Source organism: Euleptes europaea, chromosome 6 (assembly GCF_029931775.1).
Source record: "Euleptes europaea isolate rEulEur1 chromosome 6, rEulEur1.hap1, whole genome shotgun sequence".
In the NCBI taxonomy this organism is placed as follows: domain Eukaryota; kingdom Metazoa; phylum Chordata; class Lepidosauria; order Squamata; family Sphaerodactylidae; genus Euleptes; species Euleptes europaea.
The window spans coordinates 105,997,826-106,024,621 of NC_079317.1; the positions used below are offsets into that span (position 1 = coordinate 105,997,826).

Genomic DNA, 26,796 nt, shown 5'->3' on the forward strand with positions numbered 1-26,796 from the left:
TTGGGGTTTTCCATTTGCTGTACTTTTTCTGATATTTTTTCCATAATCAGGATGTCTTTAATACGATTCAGCCACATAGAAACTGTGGGAGGATTTTTGTTTCTCCATTGTGATGCTATTATTATTTTTGCTATAGAAATAAGAATTTGTATGAGCTGGATTCTAATCTTGGGAATTTTGGGATCATATCCTTGATTTAGTAATATGATTTCTGGTTGTTTTGGTATGGAATAACCTGTGAGTAAAAGGATTTCTCTTAGAATATCGTCCCAAAAAGAATTAATGTGTTTGCATGATCACCAACAATGTAGGTAGGTACCCAGACTACCATAATTTTTCCAACACTTTGGAGAGAAGGAGTTATTAATATGGTTTAATTTCACAGGAGTTAGATACCACCTTGTCAACAGTTTCACCATTTGCATCTTGACAGAAACTATTCTTGATGTATAGCTGTATGATTTCCAAGTTTGAAACCAATGTTTGTCTAAAATTATTTTTCCACAATCTCTGTTCCACTTAGTTAAGTAGGTAATAATTCCTTTTACTAATGTTTTCCCCAGTAAAATATGATAAAAGTTTTGAGATAAGGCCTTTTTGTCTATTGGTGTGTAATTTAACCAGAGTTTCAAAATCAGTTAGGGGTTTTTTAAAAGCTTGTAAAAATTGTTTATTATTACATAAAATGTTTTAATTGGAAATACTGAAACCAGGGTAACTTAGAGCTAGTACCAGCTTCAATCCTAGTGTAAGCTCTAGCCCTGCGGCAAAACCATAAACAGATTCCAGCAGACGGCAAGTCCACGAAAGCAGTTTTATTTGGTTAGAATCAACAGGTTTCAGAAGCCATATTCAAAAGGACACTAGTAAGGGGCAAAGGCAAGGTGCAGAGCATATATGGAAAAGCAACAGGAGATAACTGGTAACCTAGACAACCCCCCTCCCAGAGGCAGGAAGGAGCACTTGGCAATTCCCACAGTATGGGAATTTATGAAGACTAAACACGGGGCACAGATTGGCCTTGAACAGAACAGCACAACAGCACCTGGGAGCAGCACAATTGCACTACCGCATACCATCCTTCCAACTCTATGATTTTATGAATCCCAAAAAATCCAAAGACGGGAGAGGCGGAGGTTTGGGAAATACCTGGAGATTTTGGGGTGTAGCCTGGGGAAGGCAGGGCTTTTGGGAGGGGAGGGATTTCAACGGGGCATAATGCCATAGAGACCACCTTCCAAAGAGGGCATTTTCTCCAGATGAACTGATCTTTGTCACCTGGAGATCAGTTGTAATAGTGAGAGATCAGCTCAGGGGGAAACTGCAAAAAAAAAGTGTGAGGAAAGGAAGGAAGCAGGAAAAGGAGAGAGGCCTGTGAAAGGGAGGGAAAGTGGAAATAGTGTGGAAAGGGGGGCCCAGTTGTAGGGGGTGATGAGGTTCCTTCCAAAGGTACCCCACTTTTTTTTGTGTGTGTGTACATATATGTCTCGTCTTTCCCAGTCGGCTGCTGCCTTGTCTAGAACAGAGAGTGGCTCCAATCGCATGGCAAAACAGCTGTCTCATTTCTCCAAAATATCCACTGTGGATGTTCAGCAAAAATAAGATGCAGGAAAAATGGGTTGACCTTCAGATCAGATGAAGAACAACTCTAAGACTTTCCCCAAGCCACATAGTAACTTGGACAGACCCTTCTAGCTACTTTTATATCTAAACAGCTTTATTTGTAGAAACGTATCTGTGTTAGAGAAAATGTACCTCTAGCATTAAAATAGCCTGATTTTATTTAGAGGTTTTTTTTTAGAAATCCAACATTAAGCCAATATCCTTGGCCTTGACTGGAACTGAAGGAAGCCCCATTTTCAGGTTAAATCACACAGAAAAACAGATTCTTTAATTTTGCTTTCTGTTCACAAGGCAGTAAGTCTATTCTATTTTATTACCTTTTTATCCCAACCTCCTCCCAAGGAACTCAGAACAACGTTCTCCATTTTATACTTGCAGCAAACCTGTGAGGTTGGTTAAGCTGAACGAGAGAGGCTGGCTAGCCCCTGGTCACCACAGAGAGGGAGGTCTGGACCTGGGCACCCTAGTCTGATGGCCTAACAGGTACATTACCATGGTTCCACAACAACTTGTCCACTTGCAACTGAGTGGCGGGGGAGAAATTCGACCAAACACATAAACAAACAAACACACAAACAAACAAACAAACAAACAAACAAACAAACTGAAGGCTGTGGAATGGCTATTTCCAGAAAATCCACTGTTCTGGAAGTAGCAGGCAAGAATCACAGGGTGATATGGGGGAAACGGAAGGGCCCCAACACCATCATTTGCACACTGGTCTGCAGATTCTGAAAGACTGACAGAAAAGTACCCCAAGGCATGGTACTGGGCCACACTGCTCCCACAGCATACACTGTATTTAACACACAGGGCAGATACTACAGATAATCACAAACACCTTCCCAAAGCTGAAAACACCCGAACAGTAACACACAGCCACTACAATTAACTAAGAGAAAAACAGTTGCTCCAAGAAGCTTCTGGCACTGAAGCCAAGTTGCTAAAAATAAACACAGCCATTTGGTACGACAGTTTGGGAGCTGTTTATTCTGGCAGAAGGGCATTAAGTGGCTGATTAACTGCTGCACTTATATTTACCCGAACAAACTCCAGGGGGATTTCATATAATATTTTTTTCCTGCTATACAACCGTTGGGAGGGAGGGCAGCAGGGTATAGTCTGATCTTATTAGATCTACGGAGTTAAGTAGGGTCGGTACATGGAAGACCACCAAGGAAGACTCTGCAGAGGAAGGCACTGGCAAACCACCTCTGCTTCTCACTTGCCTTGAAAGCCCCTTGCTGGGATTGCCATAAATTGATTTTGACTTGACAGCACTTTACACACACACAAACACACAACTGTCACTATAGTGAAAACATTTGAAAATTATAAAATGATTAGACAAATAAATAGCCATAGCCATATCCTACCTGTCAGGACTGTCGGAAGCACAGACGGAATCTATAAGCCCCACGTCCAAAGTCCCCTTTAAAACCACATAAAAACAAGCATATATATTTAAGCCAGTCCCAAACATTCACTTTACTGACCCAAGATTCTGTCACATTCTAGCGTAACCAACCAGAATCCAAGATGAAAGGGGGCATGACTATGTTGACAGGAAGACACTTGATTCTTAATGGCTGCAGTCACCACATGCAGCAAGCAGATACAGCTCCTACTGCAGCAGTGTCCCTGAACATACTTCTCCTTTTTCTTCTTCCAGCAGAAATGATTGGATGCCATTCATTTACATGTTACAAAAGTAAAGCACTGTCCTTGGAGGCAAAAGCTACCCTTAGCTCCTGACTGGCATGAACTGAGCTCCTCCTATGCCAAAACCCAGCCATTTCCTGATCTCTGTAAAGGGTTCCACACAAACAGCGAACTGCTCTGCACACTTATTATTTTTATTTCTGCAGATCATTTCTATGCTGCTTTTCCACCCAACTTAGGTTCCCCTAAGGCAGCACCAGAAGCAGGGCCTCTGAAGATACTGGAATGGTTGGGTAGGTTCGTATAGGAATAGGTGGTCTTCAAAGCATGCTGGCTTGAAGCTGTATAGGGCTTGAATTGGGCCTGAGACCAAACTGGGAGCTAATGTAGATGGAATAAGACTGGAGTGATAGGTCCCTGCAACCCATTCCAGTCAGCATTCTGACTGCAGCATTCGTTACCATCTGTAGCTACCAGACTTCAAGAGCAGCTCCATGTAGAGCACTTTGCAGTAGTCAAATCTAGATGTCACCAGGGCATTCACCACAGTGGCAAGATCTTTTTAACAGATCCTGCTCAAGGACACAGTGATAGCAGACAGGACAAAACAACCTTTGTCAGTTGCCAGATAGCTAGAATACTAAGAGCCCAACAGCAACCCTAAGCAAGAGTCACATTCTTTTGAGCCAATTGACTTCAAATGATTTCGAAGGGTGTAATTTTCTTTAGGACTGTCCTGTAAAACCTCTTCATCCAGGTCAGACCCCACCTGAGCTTAGGAAGAATTTTCTAACAGTTAGAGCGGTTCCTCAGTGGAACAGGCTTCCTCGGGAGGTGGTAAGCTCTCCTTCCCTGGAGGTTTTAAAGAAGAGGTTAGATGGCCATCTGTCAGCAATGCTGATTCTGTGACCTTAGGCAGATGATGAGAGGGAGGGTATCTTGGCCATCTTCTGGTCACTAAGGGTGTGGAGGGGGGAGGTAGTTGTGAATTTCCTGCATTGTGCAGGGGGTTGGACTTGATGGCCTGGTGGTCCCTTCCAACTCTATGATTCTATGATTCTATTCTATGATTCTATCTATGATAGCCACTCACCACAGCATTCTTTGGGTTGGCTTGTTCATCCTGCATTTCCCTCAACTGCTGCTCTGTTGCACTGTGCACCCGACTCAGAATGTTAAACCAGTCACTGCCAAAAAATAGAACCACTTTCAGATGGGTAGTAAAAACTTGATTTCAAAGAGCAATCAGGTGGGCATAACATTCCCCTCAATGTTGTGGCATTATTCCCCTTGTATATTCAATAAACCAGAGCCTGGGGGAATTATCTTTGGAAACCATTATAAGGAGCTGACTCATACTAAATTGGACCATTGAATCACAGCATGTTTTGTCTAGACTTGAAGAAGTACTTCAGGATCTAGAGCACAGCAATCTTGTCCAGCTCTGCTACTAGGGATGGAGGGACTGAATATGGGGGTTTCAATGTACAATGCATGGCCACTGTTGTTAAGCTGTGGCCCCTCCTCTGATACAGAGCTGAATGCCAAAGGATGCAAAAGGGGTAACAGGGCTGCCGCTCAGCATCAGCAGTGGAGCCCAAGTGCTGCTCTGGGAAACGGTCTCTCTCTCCACAGACAAAGCGTGTGCTTCCCTTCTGGCTAATGCTATTCTTAATGTTGTAATGTGAGCTACAATCAGAGTCCACTGCAGAGCTGGAAAAGACCAAAAGGACATTGACCTACTAGCCTCTGGCAGTTAATTAACTTACAGCAGACAATGGTGCCACACCCATGGAGCAGATGGCACACAGAAGATGCCAACAGCGTAAATAGCTCCAGAGAGAATAAGTGACAGGAGCTAAGACATTTGCAAGATTTTGATGCTCATCCTGATGCTCTCTGCCAATTGACCAGTGATGCTGTAACTGTAGTCATGATAGTGTCTAAAACACATTCAGGAAGTTGTCTACACTTTAGATGTCTACTGCAGCACCGGTAACATAGGATTTCGTTAGCAAAACTAGTTCAGATGGATACGAGAATACATCCAACTGGAGTTACAACATCAGACTGCAAGGTGGTTTAATTTGGCTGAGTAAGTTTGCAAGATATTGCAACAGTTTGTTTATTTATTGACAGTTTAAATGGCAGAAGATGTAAAAAGCAACTTTGGTTTCCAGGGCAGGGTTAGGAATGTTGACCGAAGATGCTTTAGAAATGCACACCTTTTCCAGCATCCCATACCTGGCATCCTCTGGTGACTCAGCCACTATGTGGTAAACTCGATCATTCGTCACAATATCAAGAGCATTCTCTTTCTCATGAATATCCACAATCTCCCTGGAAAAAACAGGAAATGGTGAGAACTAGGATCCCAAGGCTGCCGTACAAAGGTTATACCTAACAAAAGACATTCAGTGCTTCCCCTGACCTCACAGAGATACTTCAGAGCATCTTCTCTGGTGGCACCAAATAAGCAAGCAAAAGTGTCCAAAGGGAAAGGAAAGTGATGCATTGGGGTAGGGAAGCAACCTCCATCAGGAGATTACCTCCACTTGACTAGACCACCAAAATGCCATTAACAAAGACAGAAAAACAGCCTTAAAATTAGGAGAAACAGGGCAGAGACCAGGGAGGCGTATCATTAGTACTAACTTCTCTCACGTGACCGGAACTATGGTGAAACTGACTGGGAGAAAATTCCCAGACAGCTCTGAAGTACTATTATTCTCCATGCAGAACAGGTAAGTAGAGTGTGAAAGTTCTGCCCCAGAGCCTTCCTGCTATACTCAGAAGCCTGAGGTAGCACCATGGGGATTTTAAAGAAACCTCTGAGGCACCTTCACATTCAAGAAACCAGATCAAAGGCTCCTCTTTCAGGAGGTACCCGTCCTCTCTCACAACTTCTAGCTCTACAATCAAGAAGCCTTTCTTCTAAACTCTTCCCTCAGGACTAATTTACCCATCATAGGTCTTGCAATGCTTGGGAGATATAAGAACAAGCAAATATATAAATATTTTAAAATAAACGAATAGTCTCTCATTTCTGTCATCACAACAAGGGCTAGAGAGGAGAATCAAGTCTGGTCAATTGGCTAAGCCTTGTTCTAGGAGTGGAGATATAACGATTTGCCATACTTGGCCTTTCTGATGTCAATCGTCCCTTTGAGCTTCTCTTCACTGTCATTCTCAAAGTACATCAGCTTGGCCTCTCTCAGCACAAACCAGCGGCGCTTCCAGTTCCGCCGAGACAGTGTGGACATGCCTCCTCCCTTCTTGTAAAGCCAGCCAGACTTCAAGGCCTCTTGCTTGGCTCGGAACCACATGAAGGCCTCGTTTTTCAGGACACACCAGCGCCGTCTCCAGGGGTTCATCAGGCCTCCTGTATGAAGGAAGAAGAAGAAGAGAAGAAGAAGAGTTGGTTTTTATACGCCAACTTTCTCTACCACTTAAGGAAGACTCACACTAGCTTACAATCACCTTCCCCCCCTACAACAGACACCCTGTGAGGTAGGTGGGGCTGAGAGAGCTCTAAGAGAGCTGTGACTAGCCCAAGGTCACCCAGCCGGCTTCATGTGTAGAGGTGGGGAAACCAACCCGGTCCACCAGATTAGCTTCACCGCTCATGTGGAGTGGGGAATAAAACCCGGTTCTCCAGATTAGAGTCTACCCCTCCTAACCACACCACCACGCAGGGAGCAGATTTCGTCAAACTCTCTGCAGCATCAAAATGCCTGCCATCTGTGCACCACCAGCACTTGACTAGACACCAGTATGACAAAATTCCTTCACTGATCATAGCAGTTCTCTGAAAAATAAAAGGCCTCCTATACAGGCAGATTGCAAGTTGTGTGCTTCCAAATGGGGGATAGAAACAGCCTCCCTAAAAATGTGAAAATATTAGCTTCATGAACCCCCTAGTCTTTCACCTCCATAAGGCAAAGGGCTCGTACAGAGGATCTTCTTTATAGGAAACAGCACCGGCATTATCATTAAAACTAGGGAGATATTAGTGCTCATACAGTAGTGGAACACCTGCACAAACGGAATGGAAGGTGTAAGGGCCTTGCTTCAGGAGGGATAGTATTACAGAAGTGGTGTGGCGGATGCATCAGGATTCAAACCTCCATTTAATTCACTGAGTAGCCTTTAGACAAATCTCTGGCTGTTCACCTAACCTGCCTGGGGGGTTTATTGTGAAGACAACATATCATTTATGGTGGTCCTGATTCTCCTTTGAGGAAGAAAGGGATTTAAATATGGTAAAGCAATATCGATTCAAAGTGGAGTGGGGTGGAAACTATATTCAAAAAGTGTTTGCAGCAAATATACCAAAACACGCAACTTTATGAGTAGTGCTGGTCATAAGTGGGAAGGGCAAAGATTTTTGGAATTTAGCAAACCCTCACAAACCCCACTAAAAAGCTACTCTCCTGGTGACCAAAGTGTAAAAGCAAAATTAAATGTGTTCCGCTTGCACAAGAGCTCCTCCACATCTCTGAACTTAATATGGCCCAGGTAGAGCCACAGCAAGCAGCGGATCGCAGACACCTGGCCCTCCGGCATCACATATCACTACTCACTTGCTATACAGGTACCAATTCAAACCTGCTTCAGCCAAGTTTTCTTTCTAAATCCCTTCTCTACACAGAAATATGGATTTTGATCTGGGATTTAAGAAGACAGGGAAAGTACTTAAGGAATTTTTTTTTTTGGTCTGTTTAGAGTGCCTTCCATGGGAAACCGCCTTAGGTTTTGCTTCGTGGGGAAAAAATGGAGTGAAAATATTTTTTTAAAAAAATTAATAATGGGATTGGGACTTGAGACAGAAGTTCCTCCTTAACCTCGTGGGCCTGACGAAGCAGCTTACCTTTCATGTAGAGATAGCTGTGAAAATAGGCTGGCCCTGACCCGTTGAGCACAGTTACCCGGCCACCATAGAATTCTTCATCTGTGTCCATGTAAGCATCGGCTTCCTCCTCGCTATCTAGAAACTAGGATCAAAAGGAACTGTTACCATCTGGAAACAAAAGCAGTCTGGCAGACACAAAAGTAGGCGCACCCTTTCCAGGTGGCCCTGATCACGCTTCCTCCACAGAGTTGAGTACTAGCGGGGGCCAGAAACAGAGTCCTGAGCTGACTAGCTGGGATGAGGGTCACAAGTTACTTCTGTTCACAAGGCAGAAAGAGACAAAGGCAGGTGATTAATTTTGTGGCTAAGCCCAAAAGCTTGCCTTACTGTTGCCAGTGGTTGCCTTTTACTCCATTTTAGAACTAGCTAAATTTAAGAGTCTACTGCAATAATTCCCTGAAGTTGAAACCACCTCAGCTTCTGCACCTTGCCCCACCCTGATAACGGAATGCATCAGCAGAGGACAGAGCTATTTTTGTACAGGAACATGTAAACCAACACTCAGCTAATTTTGCATCTCATTTCATGCTCCTCACCAATTCCTTCCTCAAATGTTTCTGTTCAAATAAAAGTTCCCCTCGCCTGGTCAGTATTTGTGAACTTTTTTAAAAAAATAACACATCGTATGAACACCAGCAGCAGGTCATGTGAAAGGAATCTGGTGTGCATACAACTTAACACACACACTCACAGGTAGCACAAAGGGGAAAAAATCAAGGCCTGCTTTGTTTCTTACCGGTTATGGAGAAATTATTCAGCAGATGAGACTATATTTTCAGTGGGCCAAAAGTGAACAGAGCCTGCATCCTGTTTGGACAGCCTGTTTGTTAAAACTACCTTGAGGGAAGGTTGTGCAGAACCAATTGGAAATGTGCACATTTATAGCATAAGAACAAGCAACTGTGCAAGTAGGGTCTTAGCAACTCATGGGCAAGCACAAAATGGCACGTAATGATGCTACAAGTACTGTCAGATGGGTAAGGAATCAACAGATTAAAGGGACTGAGCAAGCCAGTGTGCATTCTTCCAGAATCAGTTCTGGGACATATTTTACTCACTTGTTTTTGCTAGCAACCTGGGTGATCAAAAGAGTAGTGTGCTAATTAAATGTGCCAGCGACACCAATGTGGGAGATTGCTCCTTCATCACAAGAACTGGAAAGTTAGGCAAGATGACCTGGATGATCCCACAAGTGAGAGTAACAGAAACAGGTTAATAAGTGAGGTGAAATAATACCAGCTGTGATTTTGGGCTGTCGGCTTCCTATGATCTCAGGGCTGAAGTCAGAGATGTGTTAAGACACTTGTATCCCCAAGGAGCAAATTAACTAGCAACAAAAGATGGATGCCAAAATACTTGGGAAAGATGAAGAAAGGCACATCTCCTGCTTGAAACAAGGCCTATTTTCCACTTAAAGGTAAAAAATAATTCTCACCGAGTCCAAACTCCCAGGGTTAGAGTCCATGCCATTGCTGTGAGAATTGTGCAAGACCTTGTCTCTCTTTAAGGGCTCGGCTGCAGTGCTGCCAACCTCTCCACTGCCATCAAACTCTTCATGGTCATAGTCCGACTCCACATCTGGCGGCAAGCTGTAAATTGGATCTTCCACCTCCCCATTGTCACTAGGCAGGATTTCAGAGGCGGTGTGGTAAATGCTTTCCATGTGCTGTGTCTCAGGACTTATGGGTCTCTCTGCAGGAAAAGCCAGCGAGTTGGCCTCCTCTTCTTCTCCCTTCCTAAGAAATGGCACGTTTGGAGATGTGTCCTCCTCTGAATAGTAATTATCACTGGTTCTAGTGCTGTCTTGGTTCAACAGGCTTGGGCTGGGGACAGGCGGCCCCTCTTCATCAGCAGGAAAACCTTCATCTTCCTCTTCCTCAGCCAGAGGAGCCACCAGGCTGCATTCAATGTTGAGGGTTCCTTCACTGGAAAGAGAATGCTCCAGACCTTGCACACTCTCGTCCAGGTTTCCGAAGTCCAGCAGCTCCAAGAATTCCTGCGCCACTCTGGAAGCTTCCTTCTCCAGCCTCTGTATTTCCTCTTCTCGCTGGCGCTTTATCTCATTCTTGGTGTTTTCACAGGCAATGGAAACATGTTCTGTCTTCTGCTGCCACTGCAGCTTCTCGATCTCCCTTTCTAGCCGCAGGATCTCCTCCATCTGACGCCGTTCCTCTTCTTGCAATGGTTGGTCTTCTTCATGGGTCCTGAACACCTTCACCTGAAATAAATGCAAACGTTCACAAATCAACTTCAGTGATGCATCAACAAGTCTAATAAATCAAAAGATGCCCCAGTGATGAATGTCCAACACTTACGTTCTTAAATTTCAACATTTTTTCTGTTCTAAGGTTGGAAATACATGACTATATTTTTTCACAAAAAGCTGAAGATGGTTTGAGAATGAATCAGTGTTTGTAGTGTATACATTCATCCATTTCTCACCTCTGGAACATTAATTTTTGTAGGGTTTTGTTCTGTTACAAAAATCTGTTTGACCAGAGGCGACATGAAGACAAAAGAAATGACACAGTAGTCTTTCAGACCACTGTAAACTCTTTTAAGAACTGTTGTTTCTCTCATTGCATTATTTTGTTTTATTAAGAATCTTTGCTGTTAGACTGAATTGTTTTATCATATTTTGTACTCCGTTCACTCATTGACTGAATAGTCTTTCTCATACCTGTAATCTGCCTGGCCCCACTGCATTGCTCTGTTTTACTAGGAATCTTCTTGTTAGAGTCAAATGTTTTAAATGTTTTAAATGTTTTAAGTAATTCACTTGCTGAGGGAGTGAATAGGTCTTGTCATATTTGTTATCTGCCTCAAGCCCCAGTGAGAAAGGCAGACTATAAATGAAACTAATAGGTACAGCAGCGTCAACCTAAATAACAATGTGTGACAATGGAATCTTGAACACTGGAAAGCACAAGTGAAAGCATAAGGCACTCTATAAGGAACCATGTGCAAAGGAGTCCACTCATACAAAGAAACATGCAATGTGCATGCTCTATTAGATAGGTGATACTTTTGCTCACATCTGTAGATGGAAGGAAGCAAGACTGGTGTGTGTGTGTGTGTGTGTTAAGTGCCGTCAAGTCGCTTCCGACTCATGGCGACCCTATGAATGAAAGTCCTCCAAAATGTCCTATCTTTGACAGCCTTGCTCAGATCTTGCAAATTGAAGGCTGTGGCTTCCTTTATTGAGTCAATCCATCTCTTGTTGGGTCTTCCTCTTTTCCTGCTGCCCTCAACTTTTCCTATCATGACGGTCTTTTCCAGTGACTCTTGTCATCTCATGATGTGACGATTGGTAAGGTATCATATTTAGACTAATGGTATCAACACAGTGATATAACATGGGAATGCATCCTACAAACCATGCCCTGAGGGCCTAACTACATGTTACATTTTCCCTGGTCCTCCTAAGAGCTATATGATCAGATGTGTGTTGCAAGTTCTGTGCTAGGAATTTAATTCTCAGGCATGTAGGGGCTCAATTTAGACTGGGACCACAGTATATGGAGAGAAGAGACTAATGCCTTTCCTCCCTACACTGCTTTCTCACCTGAAATTGTTCCCATAGGAAAACCTACATGTTCCCCACTGAAACATATGGAGCTCACAATGGGGCACATTGTGGACCCCCATAAGGAAGCTATTTCAGGCTGGGAAAGTGGTGCAGGAGAACACACAACACACTCTCAGCCTGTGTGCTGTGATCCCAATCCTAATCAGGCCCCATACACCCAGAGAACTTAGTTCCCAGCATGGAATTTACAACATGTGTCTGATCATGAGGACCCCAAAGAAAATCATGATGTTTGTTAATATTACAAAAGGTTGTTATTATTATAAAAAGGAACACAGCTGCAAGTATGTCCTTGTCTTCTGTTGCTGAGCTCTGAAAGAAAAGACAGAATGAATGAGACAACCGAACATACCTGCGCCATCTGCAGTGTGTCTTCCAGCTGCTCTTCTCCTCTGCTCAAAACAGAACAAAAAAACCCCCATCAATAACCTGCACCGCCCAGCATGCCAGAGGCTGCACGGGGGGGTTGTGGGACACTCGCACGGAGCTCTCACACACCCCGTGTTGCTCCACCTTTTCACCCAGAGGGGGTTGGGGGCGCTGCGATGGGGATGCCAGTGCGGCTCTGACCTCTCCCTCTCTGACCTCTCAGAGTGGGGAATCAAACCTGGTTCTCCAGATTAGAGTCCTTAACCACTACACCACGCTTGCAGGGGGAGACACAGCCCTTCCTGCATCTCATCTGGTTTGGTTCTCAGACCCCCTCACAGACTCAAGGTGTGCCCACAGTGATGCTCCTGACTTACAGGAACCACCCTGGGAATAGAGTGGGTGGTGCAGCTGGCACAACTATATTTCTGTGATAAACACAGGAGTGTTCCAGGGAAAGGGGTTAGTGGTACCACACCAACCCAGGGAGCTGCCATCTGGCTGACCAAGAGCTGTGTGTATCCCACTATTCCACAAATGTGGAATTTGGTACTGGCTTGGGGAGTGAAACTGGGCTCTAAAATGTGTATGGAAAACCCTGGAGGAGGGAGAGAGGTCACTGAGGGTGATTTCTAGGGCTTCAGTGCTCTGTGTGGCTTTGCCCCTTCCCCTGATTTAGCAGATCCATGATTATGCAGAAGTGTCCTGCAAAGTGTAGTATGTACACTCCCTTTGAGCATCGTTTAATTACATTTTTAAAAATTTTTTGCAGAGTATTCACAACACTTCATATCATGAGCAGGTTGTCGAAGGCCTAGTTTTCACAAACAGCAGATGGTAAAGCCATGTCTGGACTGTACCACTTCAGACTGCAGGTGTGGCTCAAACTATTAAATAAGCTCCCATGGGAAAAAAATCATACACGTCAGGGAGATGGCTAAACTACCATCCTTCTTCCTGCCATTCTGTTTTCTGTGTGCCTGGAACTGCTTTTACGTGAAGGAGCATTCAATCATGCAAACTGCCACCCGCAGACTGAAGCGGTACAGCCCAGACTCAGATTTAGCATCACAGCTGCCGTTTGGAATAACTATGCCTCAGAAATAGAGCAGCCTTGTACCTTTTCTTCTTCTCCTCTTCCTCCTCCTGCTTCCTCTTACACTCCCTCTCTTCTTGCCATTGTCTTTCCTCTTCCTCCTTTTTAATCCTCTCTTCCTCTTGCTGCCTCTGCTCCTCGGCTTCTTGTTTCCGCCTCTGTTCTTCCTGTAGCAGGTGTTGATAGAGGCTGCGTGCCAGCTGTCCACGCCAGTGTTTCTGAAGGACAATGGCAGAGGCCTTCAGACGCAGAAGGGACTTCTTCCAGAAGTGAGCACGATAATTCTTCTGGATGATTATGGCACTTGCAAGAACCCTTCGATACCTCTTCCTGAATCAAAAGAAGGAAGATGGATATTACACTCAATCAGGGATCCCTTCTCACTAGCGCCTCCCAAGAATTTGCCCTTGACATTATCTGAGTCATGTTGCATCAGCACAAACACAACCACTCTCTCACAAAAAGGATCCACACATCCTTTTCCCTGCATCTGTCACCCAGTCAGTTTCTTCCATTTTGACAGCATTCTAGGCTTCTCTCTCTTGGGGCCACTCATTTCTTGTTTTGACTTGTTGCTCAGCAGAGAAAAGTGCAAGAGCTCTGGGTTACACAAGACATGCTTGCCACCCCACATACGAGGGAGCCGCATTCTTCCATCCATCCATTTTTGCCTTAGCCCTCTTTTAACATAACACTATAGACTGCTATGTAGACATTTATGTGCAGTCACACTGCTTGCTAGCCTAAAATTCAAGGATTAATGGGCAGTTGCTGGAGATCATCTGTCTAGAAGCCGTGGTCCCCTCAGCACAGGGTACACAGTCAGGGCTGACTGTCATTTATTAGTGAGACATGCCCAGTGCCACCCTCCTCCATCGCTACCCTGCAAGAATGGAGAAATACAGGAAATAATTGGGTTCTGGGTTCAAAATCTACATCATTGGCAATCTGAAGCTAGTTGTTTTATCCATGTATGATATGGCTGTGTTGATATGACTAAGAATCCAACTGGCTGACATCTTTGTTAAGAGGGATCAAACCAAAGAACTGGTAGAAGAATCCACTGAAGAATCTGAAAAATCCACATTATTTTTGTAGAACAGTGGCAATATGTGGAAAAGATATATACAAGGAATTAGGAGACTGCTGCAGTTTAACAAAGCCACCCATGAGAAAAACTAAAAACACGCTGCTGTTTCATCCAACTCATTGATAGTGCTACATAAAAAGTTAAACAGTAAGAGAAGTGAACTATCAGGGCCCCGGGTCATCTGCAAATCAGTGACTGCACTCAAAGAAATAGATTTTGACACAGGTTTCAACATCCTCCAAGAATCTCAGTTATTGTATTCAAAAAAGTTTACAACACTTGAAGTTCCAAAGATAAGCTTGAAAGTGTGTGTGTGTGTGTGTGTGTGTGCAAATACTGGTGAAACCGCAGGATGAAGCAAGATGGCATTAAAAGGCCAGTTGAATTCTGTTTAGGAGCCTCTTCAGAAGCCAGAGCAGGATTTCCTGCAGCCAGGGCCTTAAGTGCAGATGCGCCTGAGAGACTGAGGTGTAGAGAGTCCTAATAGCAGCTTCCCACTTCCTCAACAGATAAATCTGCAGCTCATTAACAGGACCCTAAAACCTGCAGCCAGAGCTAGCCTCACAGTAGATCCGGCTCTGCTTGGGTCTTCGATCCTTCCTCTCTAAGCAGAAGAAGATGAATTATGCAAAATAAACACTTGCATGGAAATACTTGCCTAAGAAAGCAGAGGTTATTTGCCACAAAATTTTGGTTACCAGGGCAATTTTTTAAAAACTTGCAGAATACCATCCTTCCACTGTAACAGTAGAACTAGTGGTGGTGGTGGCGGCAGCATCAACGGTGATAGCCCGGCTATGCATCAGGGCTGAGCACTATCAAAACACAGGCAGAATCCAGCAGATTTGGAGCAAAGGGGCTTTTCACAACTTGGGAGTTCCGTGTCTGCAACCAGAGTCTAGTTATATCTCAAATATTTGCACAGTTTATTCTGCTTGTGATTGCCCTTCACCATGACTATGCAATGTGCTGAGGCCCCACCTGCTGGAAATTCTGCTTAACCCCCTCCCCCCAACTTTGTCCAATCAATGACATCTCACCAGGGCACTGCCCGCGCACTTCCCAGTCTCTTTCTGTGATCTTAAAGAAGGCTAGAAATTTGGGGGGAATTTTTTTTTTTTTAAAAAAAAAGACGAGATACTCAGCATATTGCAATCTGTGCCCAATGCCAGATTCTACACCGTGTGGTGCACCCGTGGAAAACACACGGCCTCTGCAGCAACACCACAGCCGCTACAGAAGGGAGGTGATTGTAACAATGGGCATGCATAGCAAATTGCCAGGACAAGCGGAGACAAAAGCCTGCACTGCCGAATATAAAGAGATCACAGCAGACAGGCATGGACAAGGGAGCCAAGACAGAAATAGGTGCAGCAGCAACGAGGAGAGAGGGTCTGCTCACGGTTCCTTTTTTCCTCTGTAGCCAGGATTGCCCCTCAGGGAAGCAGGAACGAGAGGGACGTTATCAGGAAGGCAGGCCACTCCGGATCTCGGTGCTATTGTCAAGCAGTGAGGACAATGAATGCTGCCAGGGAGAGCCAGCAATCGGCAGGATCAGTTTCACGAGGGACGAGAAGTGCAACAGGAGGGAGAGGCAGGACAGGCAGATAACTTTGCAGGCAGGGGCCTGTTAGAAGGGCTCGCTTTTCGAGAGGGGGTGGGGAAGGGACGTGCAGGGAAAGCCCAGCTCGGAGCAGGGAGGCTGAACGGAGAGAAACCTGGCAGGCAGAGAGCATTCCTGCAAGGCAAGGGGCGGGGGGGCACTGACCTTGCCATGTAGCCCAGGACGTGGGCTTGGATGATGGTCACCGCCTTCCTCCGCTCCTCTTCCCGGGCCTTCTCCAGTTTTTGCTCCAGAGCCTCCTTCAGGAAAACCTGGTACCCCGGGGAGGAGTTTCCCCAAACACAAAGAGAGGAAAGAGCAAGTCCCAAGCAGCACCAGCGGGTCCCATGCCTGCCCGCCTGCCCGTCGCAGGGCACAGAGGGCTCCTTTTATACCCCTGCGCCAAAGCTGCCCCTGCTCTGCCGGCCCTTCCCCTCTGGGGGCTTTTGCTGATGGACAAGCGAAAAGCTGCGCAGGGAGAGGAGCCAAAGGGAGCCCAGGACCCCCCCCTCTTCCACACCATGCTCAAGGATGGGGAGGGAGGGAGAGGAAAAGAGGAGGAGGAGGAGGAGGATGTACTGCTTTCAATTTTTTGTTAACCCTTCCTGCAACACAGCTACGCCTTCCAAGACGCGCAGGGCCTGCAATTCCAGAGTCCTAAAGAGGCAGAGGGACAGGATGTCATTGCTCAAACAGAAAGCAACCCATGGCGAGGAAAACGCGGGAAATGGCAGGCGTAACTATGCCAAGGTGCCCATTCCAAGGAAGGGGAGGGAAGCGGGAATCTTCCCAGAGACCGTCTCCCGCGCTGTGGCCAATTCCCACATATTTATTTCCCCTGGCTTCTTTGCACCCGCTGCCGCCGTGCCAGCCTTCCCCCGGCTGCCAGTTCAGGCGGAGGGTTTCTTCTCATCGCCACTGCCTGCGCTTCCATCAGATCCCTCCAAGAGCTATTCCAACAGGCACAGGATCAGGTAGTTGTTGCAGCATTTCAGGCACACCTGGATATCCTACCACCTTGGGACCCAGCCGCCTGGCAGAAAGGTAGACTTACACATATTGTAAACACATATTATTTCAGGTGCCGTTATCTTCAAGGCTTTCAGTCCAGTTTGTGCCACTAAGCCTACACGTCTGGATTGAGGGATGCCAATTAACAGGACATCAAAAGGGGGAAATGCACACCGTATCAGTTCTGCCAGATCTTTCAGCACCTTGTTAGTGATAAGACTTAATATTCCAAAACTGGAGTTTCATGAAATCAAATCTCTTTTCTCTGTTTTGGCTACCCCATTCACTCAAGCACTTGCCTCTGATATGATAGCTGGATGTGCCTTTTGGCACCTATATTTGAATGATCTTTCCACCAATCTCTCCTCAGCAGAATCCCACCCCCCACATTTAGCCTCAAAAGTCATATCTTTACTTTTATATGTGGACGATGCTATTCTCTTGTCTCGCAACCAGGTGGGCCTTGAAAAGATTATTATACCAGTGCTCAAAATATTGTAAAACAGAAGAACTCAGGATCAACTATTCAAAACCCAAAGTTATGGTATTTTCAAAAGCCAAGAAATTTATTCCCATAACCTGGAGAATTGATGATACTCAATTGGAACAAGTCACTAGCTTTCCATACCTGGGTGTGATTTTTAATTCTAACCCTAGTTGGAAACCTCATTTTAGATTTATAACCAAGAAAATTAAACCATTGGTGGCAGCAATTGAACGTTTTTTGTTTTTTGTTTTATAAAGGAGGAAAATATATCCCAATCACTCCACAACGTTAATATGGTGCTTCAGTTTGGATCCTTGAGATCAATGAAAGTATTTATCTTCCATTGTTAGGCTGACCATATTTCCTTGAGACAAAAACAGGACATTGAGATAGCAAAAATGGGACAGGGGTTATGTAATATTCTGATTAAGGGTCAATAGTTACTGGCTAAAATCAAATTGAGAAATTTAAAAATAATACTGTTATTTTATACTACATACAACATTCCACTATATTTTAGTTGTTTTAGCTAATCACTATATTTCTCAAACCAAGAGCTTAAACGAAAATATTTTTTATGCTCCTGGGGCCATATTTTCTCAATATGTCCCAACTATACAGCAATAGGAACAAGAGTACATGGGTGCCATATTCAGAAAAATAATGTACAATAGGAAAATATAGCAAATATCCACTCTAAAAAATAAAAATATTTAATAGTAATAATTTTATATAATTTTACAGCAACATGATAAATATTAATGCACATGTGCAATGAGGAATTTGATATGTAAAAACATACTGAAACGTGCAGTCATTGCTTATTATGGTTTGGGCGCTATTTCACCAGCAGATATCTGCGGATTCCTGCCTGATGGTCTGTTTTCACTCCTCTCTGGCTCTCCTGACTTGCTCCCTGTTGCTGCACGCAGGAAGGACTTTGATAGTCCTGCTATCATGGCTAGCTGCTAAGCACCAGCAGCCCCTCTCCCGGTCACTCCCTTCCTTCTCCCCTCCTCCTTCCTTCACACTCTTGGCATGGGGAGGAGGAGCTGAGCTCTGTGTAGTGTAACCCGATCGATCGGAGCACTTTCTCTGTGAGAATTTACCCAGCCACGCCTGCATGCAACATAAGAAATGTCAGAACTGAAAGAAACAAACGTCGGAAGTGTAATGAGGCACAAAATGGGCAAAACTGACATTTTAATTAAAAAGACGGGATGGCCGGGAAGTATGATAAGGACGGGACTGTCCTGTTCAAAACGTTACGTATGGTCAGCCTATCCATTGTGTCAGTTTTTACGTCGTATTACAGGGGCTAGAAGATGCGTAGCTGGAGTAAGCTGAAGGCCAGCACTAGACCAAGGCTCCATTGAACCCAAAGCATGGCTACAAGCCTTTAAACATCATCTCAAGATTATATTTTCAGCTGAGAAGGATGGCCTTATTTATGAGTTAAATCAACATCAGTTCAACTCCTGTTGGATGCAAGAAATTAATAAAAAAATATCACTTCTAGGCCAATCTAAGGATACTCTACTAAGCATGAGGAAAAGAAAATCTATGTTAATATTACGAGCGAGACAAAAAACTGGATTACTCCAGCTCTACAGTGCGTGTTCAAAGAGTATGCTCTACTCAATTTTTAGGTATCCTTCCTCCTCTGCAAACTCCACCATATTTCAGCAATCTAACAGTCCCTGGTTTCCGAAGAGCCTTTACGCTTGCTCGTCTGAACGCTGCACCTTCATCAGTGCTAAATGAAAGATATGGCAATTTACCCTACCCAGAAAGACTTTGCTCATGTAATATGAAGAAAATCGATACGCTCTCTCATATGATGTTGGAGTGCCCCCATTTTAAACTCCAACATGACCAATGGATCACTCCTACTTTAACTAAACTACCTGCCACTGTGTCAGGTGATAGGGTGGTCTTTTTTTTTGCTGATGGATAGAGATCCAAGTATAACACTGGCAGTGGCCCAAGTATCTCTCCACCATTAACTGCTCAAGACCTGTGGGTCCTTGAAAAAGGAAAGTTTTGGCTCCCCCATTCACTCAAGCACTTGCTTCTGATATGAGATCTGGATGTATTCCATCAAGTACATTAAAAAAAAGTCATAAATCCAGGGGGGACAGGTAGAGAGTTATCCAAAATAAGGCTCTCTCATCCAAGATCTTCTTGCATTTTGAATGGAGGCTTCTAGGGGCCCAAGAAGGGCCAAAGAGGACCTTAACTGCCTCCATGAAGATCTCATCTTCCGTCAGATAGCTAGATAGATAGTTTATTTGCGGCCCTTGGCCAGATAAAACAAGATACATGGACTAAAATGGTGTTACCGACAAAGGTTTACAGTCCAAGTCTTAAGTCACTTAAAAAAAAAAAACCCAAAACAAAAAACATCCAAGTTACATCTGCCATTTGGACTAAGAGACTACTCTGTGGCAACGAATTTTCATTGCAGCCGTACAAAATTTTGCTTCCTGAGAGGCGATTGAGGGATTATCTCCTTGTAGGAGCTTTTCTATCTTTTCTCTTTTCCCGTCCGGTCCCATTCTCAGTATGAGGGGCTCAATAAACTTAGAACGGGGTATAGTGTAAAAGTTACAGTTCAGGAGAACATGATCAGTGGTTTCTAAATCCCCAGATTTGCAGGGGCATAGTCTCTCTGCCCTGGGTATCTTCTTGAATTTCCCCTCTAACATAGCAGAGGGTAAGGCTGAGCACCTAGCCAAGGTAAAAACCGTCCTATATTTGTTTATCTCTAAGTAACGGAGATAGGCTGCCGGTGCAAGGATAAATTTGGGGTGGGGGGGAGCCATAAATAGGGGCACTCTTGCTAGATCTACTTGTCGCTCGATATCTTTAACCTATAAACTTTGGTTTATAGGTGACTCAGCTTGATCCCACCCTAACTGAAGTAGTGCTAGGGGGGGTAAAACACAGGTTATTTAGTTTGTCTTCAATGGCTATTATCCATTTTGACCTAAAGGTATCACAAAGCATCAGTGGAAGAATACCCTTGGGGTTGAAATTAATTTTGTGAGGAAATTAATAAAGTGAGGACAAGACAACCCATGCCTCCACCTTCATCATGCCAGTTTCTAAATGGATCATAGCCTTTGATACACATCTTGGCAACTGCAGGGCAGCTCTAAGAAACTTGGATTGCACTTGTTCCATGGGAATAAGACATGAGGATGGAGAATCAAGTTGTGTTCCATATAACATTTGTGCTAGAGTTTTCACCTGAAAAAGTTTAAGGGCGGCTGGAATATAGTGTGCCCCTTTGGTTCAGAGAAAATTCTGATCATATGGATATTTGCCAAGAAAACTATACTGGGAACTGTGGATCAGTATGCATGTCATGTAATTTGGATGCCATATGGATTGTTGTGATGTGAGCCACTCTGAGCCTGGCTTTGGCTGTGATAGAGCATGGTGCAGTGATATAAAGCGTGGAGTATTGGTTAAGAGCAGCAGACTCTAATCTGGAGAACCGGGCTTGGATTCCCTACTCCTCCACAGGAAGCCAGCTAGGTGACCTTGGGCCACTTACAGTTCTCTTAGAGCTCTCTCAGCCCCATCTACCTCACAAGGTGTCTGTTGTGGGGAGGGGAAGGGAAGGCGACTGTAAGCCGCTCTGAAAGGTAGAGAAAGTCGGCATATCAAAACCAACTCTTCCTCTAAAAAAATACAATAATTTATGGAACGTTGGTATGCTGATTTAGCACATCAGAGACTGGAGGACCATTTGGATGCAACCTACGTGTACAAACATATATTTAAAGTTCAAACCGGTGTTGAACACATGGATGTGATCATGTATGGGGGAGGGGGAGTGCTTCTGAATTAAAACCAAACCCAAGCTTGAGACCAAGCCAGACGTTCACGGACAGCCTGGGGTGAGGGGCAGAGCTGGTGGCCAGAAAGATTAAGTCTCTCAGTCCAGTGGTGACTGGTGCTTTGGTCACTGATAATTCCCGTCATTCTCTCCCAAGCTTACATTATTACCCAGAAAAACTCCAGATCTCTACAGTTGTCAACTGGCAGCTGTTGTTCTTAATGAGAAACAGAAAGACCATTCGGCCTTCCCCTTCCTTTCCTGTGTTCCACAATTCCTTATACTAATCCTTTTCCTTCCTCTACTGAACAATTGGTTGGTATAGAAATCCCCCTTGAATATGTTTTACAGGAAGCATTTCCCACTCCTTCCCTGCCCAGTTACCACCCTGCCAAGCACGTGTACAAGCCTATAGCCATGCTCACATGTGTGCACAAGCCTCAGAGCTCACTCTCCCCAGAGATCACTCACAAAGCCATCGACAACACACTGGTGACTTTCAGATTATAGGAACAGAACAAGTCCAAGAGGATCTGGGTGCACTGCCTCCAAAAGCAGAGAGAGAGAGTAAATGGCTTCAGGAAGCCACTCTGCCCCACTGGGCAAATTTGGTGTAACCTATCAGTTCCTCTAAGTTTCCACAACAGGATAAATAACAGCTCCTTGGAGTAGGAAAACAGCATCAGGGAGAAGGCTTAAACTGTGTACTGTGGTCCTGATCTGAATTGGACCCCTGTTCACCTACAGCACATCTGTCGACAAGACCCATGGCAGAAACATATGGGACATGAGGACTTTACAATGAGTGAATTGGTCCCGTCAACATGTTTGAGATCACTGCATAGGTGATCAGATGGTCATCATCAGATGGTCAAGACTGGCTATAGCTTCCTTTTGGATGTATATATAGGGGCAAATATGGTTTGGGATGGCCTTTGGGGGCTAAGGAATATTCCTGCCACAATCCCAAGCTTGAATCGCCTTAACAGGGTGCCTGTTCTTACCCATAAAGCACCACTTTCTTACAGAGAACTTCTGTTCAAGGCTCTGGCCAAACCCAGCAGAGAACTCTGTGCCAATCAATGTTGAATCCGCTCTTGCCTACCATGTGCCCACTGCCCAGGCCCCTGCCACTGCTTTTCCCACTTGCATGGCAAACAGGCAAGAGACCATCAAAAAGGGAGAGTTGGGACTGTGGAGCCACAGCAGCCAGAAAGGATTTTTTTCTAATCAGATGCACATGCAGCCTTGGCCCAGGGGGGATTTGGAGAGCCAGCGTGGTGTAGTGGTTAAGAGCGGTGGTTTGGAACGGTGGATTCTGATCTGGATAACCGGGTTTGATTCCCCACTCCTTCACATGAGCGGCAGAGGCTAATCTGGTGAACTGGATTAGTTTCGCCACTCCTACACTCGAAGCCAGCTGGGTGACCTTGGGCAAGTCACAGCTCTGTTAGAGCTCTTTCAGCCCCACCTACCTCACAGGGTGTCTGTTGTGGGGAGGGGAAGGTGATTGTAAGCCGGTCTGAGTCTCCCTTAAGTGGTAGAGAAAGTTGGCATATAAAAACCAACTCTTCTTCTAGGCAGACTGTTGCAAACACTCGCCACCTTTTTCAGCTTGCTGCTTTCATAACCAGAGATCAAAAAAGCCATTTCTGAAGTGAGGCTGCAACCCCTTTTGGCTTACAAGAATTAGGCAGCCAATCTTCTTTGCCTTTACTGGTTTATGGGCATCTTATTCTATCGAACATGGTCTCCCAATAACCACCCCAAAGGTAATGAAAAGCAAAATCCTGCCCTCTCGCACACACCTACCAGCTAACATTTCCTCTCCCACTAAGCAGCAAGGGGAGGATCATTCGCCTACATTTCCTTCTGAAGGCCAATGTACCGTAGTAATTTCATCCAGCCTTCACATTTATATACAGCACCCCCAAATTTTTAGCTCTGGCAAATAAATGGTAACAGTTCCACTTTCAAGGCTCTGCTCTAACCCTGACCAGGCAGCAAGACCCCAGAGCTTCCTTGGCCATTAAAAGACTGCAAAATCCTCTGCCTATTAAGTGTTGCTAAACATTCAGCATTTCTAGAAGGCTTTGAGATGTTTGACCAAGAGCAAAGGTCCCTAAAGGTATTGAAATATCTAAATCCTCTATGCCTGTCTACTGAGAACCAAATAGCCTCAAATTGCCACCTGTAATAACTGAGGCCAAAAAAAATCTTCTTGCTTCAATGCAAGAAAATGGATTCTGCTATTTTCAGCACCTTCCTTCCTTGTCACCTCCCCGTTGTCTCTCACATTTTAAACAGATTAGGAAAATAAAAAAGCAAGCACAGTCTGAGCCCCAACTGTTCTCCTCTGTGTCCTCAAAGTGGGCATGGCTCTCTTCCAGCATGGTAGTGGTTAAGAGTGGTGGTTTGGAGAAGTGGTCTCTAATCTGGAAAACTAGGTTTGATTCTCCACTCCACATGAGCAGTGGCCACTCATCTGGTGAACCGGGTTGGTTTCCCCACTCCTATTCATGAAACCAGCCCGGTGACCTTGGGCTAGACACAGCTCTCTGAGAGCTCTCTCAGCCCCACCTACCTCACAGGGTGTGTGTTGGGAGAGGAGGGGAAGGGAAGATGATTGTAAGTCAGTTTGATTCTTCCTTAAGTGGTAGAGAAAGTTGGCATATAAAAACCTTCTTCTTCCTTTTTCTCTCCAATAATGTCTTCTGAAGTTGGGTGTCTCATATGCGTCTTGTCTCTGACAAGACGCATGCCACCAGACTGAAGAGTCTCTTCAAGCCACCCCTTTGCCCCTCCTCTTGCTCATTCTGCAAAGGGAAGCCTTTGAAGTAGGACTCAAGTGTTGCAAAATGACCAGGCCTCCCTCAGAGCCAATCAAAGGACAGCAAGATAGCCAGTTGAGTCTCAGATGGACAAGCAACTTGCTGAGATAAAGTCCTGTTGTTCTCAGTGGCATCAAAGGTTAGCCGTCTGAGCACCAGCCACTGGGAGACTGTTCTATTTAATGGCTCCAAGGTTGATTTACTAACTTCAAGTGCTCAGTATGCAGAAAGCAGTTTCCTTTCTGTGCTCTCACTAGCTGCAGGCCCTCTGGCTTTCCTCCCCGCAGGAATGAGGATGCCTGAGCTTTCTCTCCCTCCTGCTGCTCTGGGGTAGCTCAATCCGCAAAATATAATACAACTCAGAGCCTTTCTCATCCCAGGGAGCCCAATAGAACAGTGTAGAAAACAGAACACAGAGGCCCCAGAAAAGAATCACAGCAGCTCACAATAGCCTTCCAACATATCTGGCTGGGTTTGATTATTTCAGCTCAACTGCCAGAGAAGGGGAGCTCACCACCTCCCAATTCTACTGCTCTCTCACTATAATTCTCCCCCTAATATCCAGACAGTACCTTTCTGCCTATAATTTAAACCCATTATTGTGAGTCCTATCCTCTGCTGCCAACAGGAACAGTTCTCTGCCCTCCTCTAAGTGAGGAGGTTCTCTGCCCTTCAAATACTTAAGGAGAGCAATCATGTCCCCCCCTCAACCTCTTCTTCCAACTGAAAATTCCCAGCTCCCCTCGGCCTTCCCTCACAGGGCTTCTGGGTCTCCAGACCCTGAGCATCCTCGTCGCTCTCTTCTGCACCAGCTCCATTCTGTCCACGCTCCAGGTGCGGCCTGACCACTGCAGTGTACAGCAGGGATTATGACATCTTGTGATTTGAATGTTATTGCTTAAATTGCTGCTCCAAATACCCCCTAATGGCCTTAACCAATTAAGAACATCTCATTCATTCCTCAGGAAGACGCTGAGCAAATCCAGGCTACTCCCACAGGCCTCCTGCATCCCATGCTATGGACTATAGGCACTGATTCTGGGGGACACACAAGTTCTTAATGGCGCGCAATGTTTGCCTGCATTATGCCTACAGAAAATTTAAATGTTGCTGCACTGGCAAAGTTTGCAAATGACATATACTTATTTACATTAAGATCCCAATTTATTGTTGCAGGTGGCAAGAAACACATTGGATTTCACCATGCACTGCTCACTTGTTTTCAATCCAATCTTTCAAGCCTTAAGGTTGATAGACTATCAACCTTATAAGATGCCATTGTGTCATGTTTTACCTTTTAAAAATGTTTTTAATCCTTATATAGAGCCTTAAAATAAAATATATTTCTATATTACTATTTTATCGTTTCCATCCAACCTTGAGTACCCAGTTTTTGTTTGTCCATCCCTACCACAAGATTTCTCTGGCAGAGAAGTGCCAGATCAGCAGCACAATGCGGTCAGCAAACTCTAGAAGGGGTAGAAACAAAAGCACTGAGCAGCAACAGCCTTCATGTACCCAGACCAGAGGCAGATCTACTGTGAAACTAATGAAGCTTAAGCTTCAGGGCCCCTAATCCCGGAGGGGCCCCCTGAAGCAAGAAATTGTAATGAGTGCATTTCTCAACAAAATCGATGGAGTTTTTTAAGTGATAGAATCATAAGCCAATGGGTTGAAGTACTTAATATTGACTTTAGAATATACTCTAATACCCATTTCATATGGCCTCAAAGTGTCCCTGTAATTGGTTAAAGTTCAAAATTTTCTCGGGGGCTTGCAGGGCCCGAACCCCCCAGCTGTATGGGCTCACTGAGCTCGCCAGAATTCACAGCCTACATTTTGGCAGCTGGATTATCAGATCCTTTGTTGGTGCATGGCTTAATAGTTCTGTAGTTTTATTTCATCACTGTATGTCCCATTTTCAAGGACTCCACCCCACCACCCTGTTCTCCACCATTTGGGCCTCGAGGTCATTGCAAGGGCAGCAAGGCCCTTTGGACCTTGTTGGATGTTGCCCTATTGTTGATGGTTGCAAAGGGGCCCCCATAACAGTTCAAGCTTCAGGGCCCCAAAAATGTAGGTCTGCCACTGACCCAGACTGCCCTCTGGTAAGATTCCTAAGTACAGAACATTGCCCCACAAGTTCTTTTATTTCCAAAAGGCATACCTTGGTTTTCCCCAGCTTCCATTCTCTCTGGGCACTGTCATACATCTGCAGGAAGGCTGCACAAGTGGATTTTGCATTGTCCGCATTGCTCCTGTTTTTCAATAGCATATTATACCTGAGAACCAAAATTAAAGCTCTTGACAAGAAACAGGTAAAAGGCAATTCCCTCAGCACCATATGCAAAACTCCCCTTCCCTTGTAGGGTCAGTTCTTGTCTCCGTATTTTGCTTCTCGGTGGCAACAGGCTCGAAGTTCCCCTGAGCAGCCAATTGGTTGCCCTTCATATCTTTTCCAATAGTTTGTAACACAAGTCAATTGAAGCATCTGGCACCCAACCACAGCAGCACTTATTTATTCTGATAGCAACCAAATTCCCCAAACATTAAACCTATAAAATGTTATTTGGGTTACAGTTTAACAAATTAAACTGATTTTGCTTGGGGATGTTTATTCATTCTTCCCCCTTCAGCCAGCCATCTCAAATGGTTGAAGGCAGGCAAGAAGGGCAA

At 44.8% G+C, this 26,796-nt stretch overlaps 1 protein-coding gene across 1 annotated transcript in view; it reads right to left on the reverse strand.

The window, feature by feature from the left end:
• LOC130479639 (unconventional myosin-X-like) overlaps window positions 1-26,796 on the reverse strand; it is a 130,643-nt gene that overhangs the window by 18,070 nt on the left and 85,777 nt on the right. Inside the window, exons 23-32 of the mRNA XM_056852032.1 lie at window positions 26,288-26,402; window positions 16,110-16,216; window positions 13,276-13,581; window positions 12,139-12,178; window positions 9,633-10,415; window positions 8,156-8,279; window positions 6,424-6,667; window positions 5,530-5,625; window positions 4,379-4,472; window positions 3,000-3,055 (exon numbers count right to left, since the gene is read on the reverse strand). Of these exons, the coding sequence (XP_056708010.1) occupies window positions 3,000-3,055; window positions 4,379-4,472; window positions 5,530-5,625; window positions 6,424-6,667; window positions 8,156-8,279; window positions 9,633-10,415; window positions 12,139-12,178; window positions 13,276-13,581; window positions 16,110-16,216; window positions 26,288-26,402 (1,965 nt within the window). The remainder of the gene's footprint in view (window positions 1-2,999; window positions 3,056-4,378; window positions 4,473-5,529; window positions 5,626-6,423; window positions 6,668-8,155; window positions 8,280-9,632; window positions 10,416-12,138; window positions 12,179-13,275; window positions 13,582-16,109; window positions 16,217-26,287; window positions 26,403-26,796) is intronic.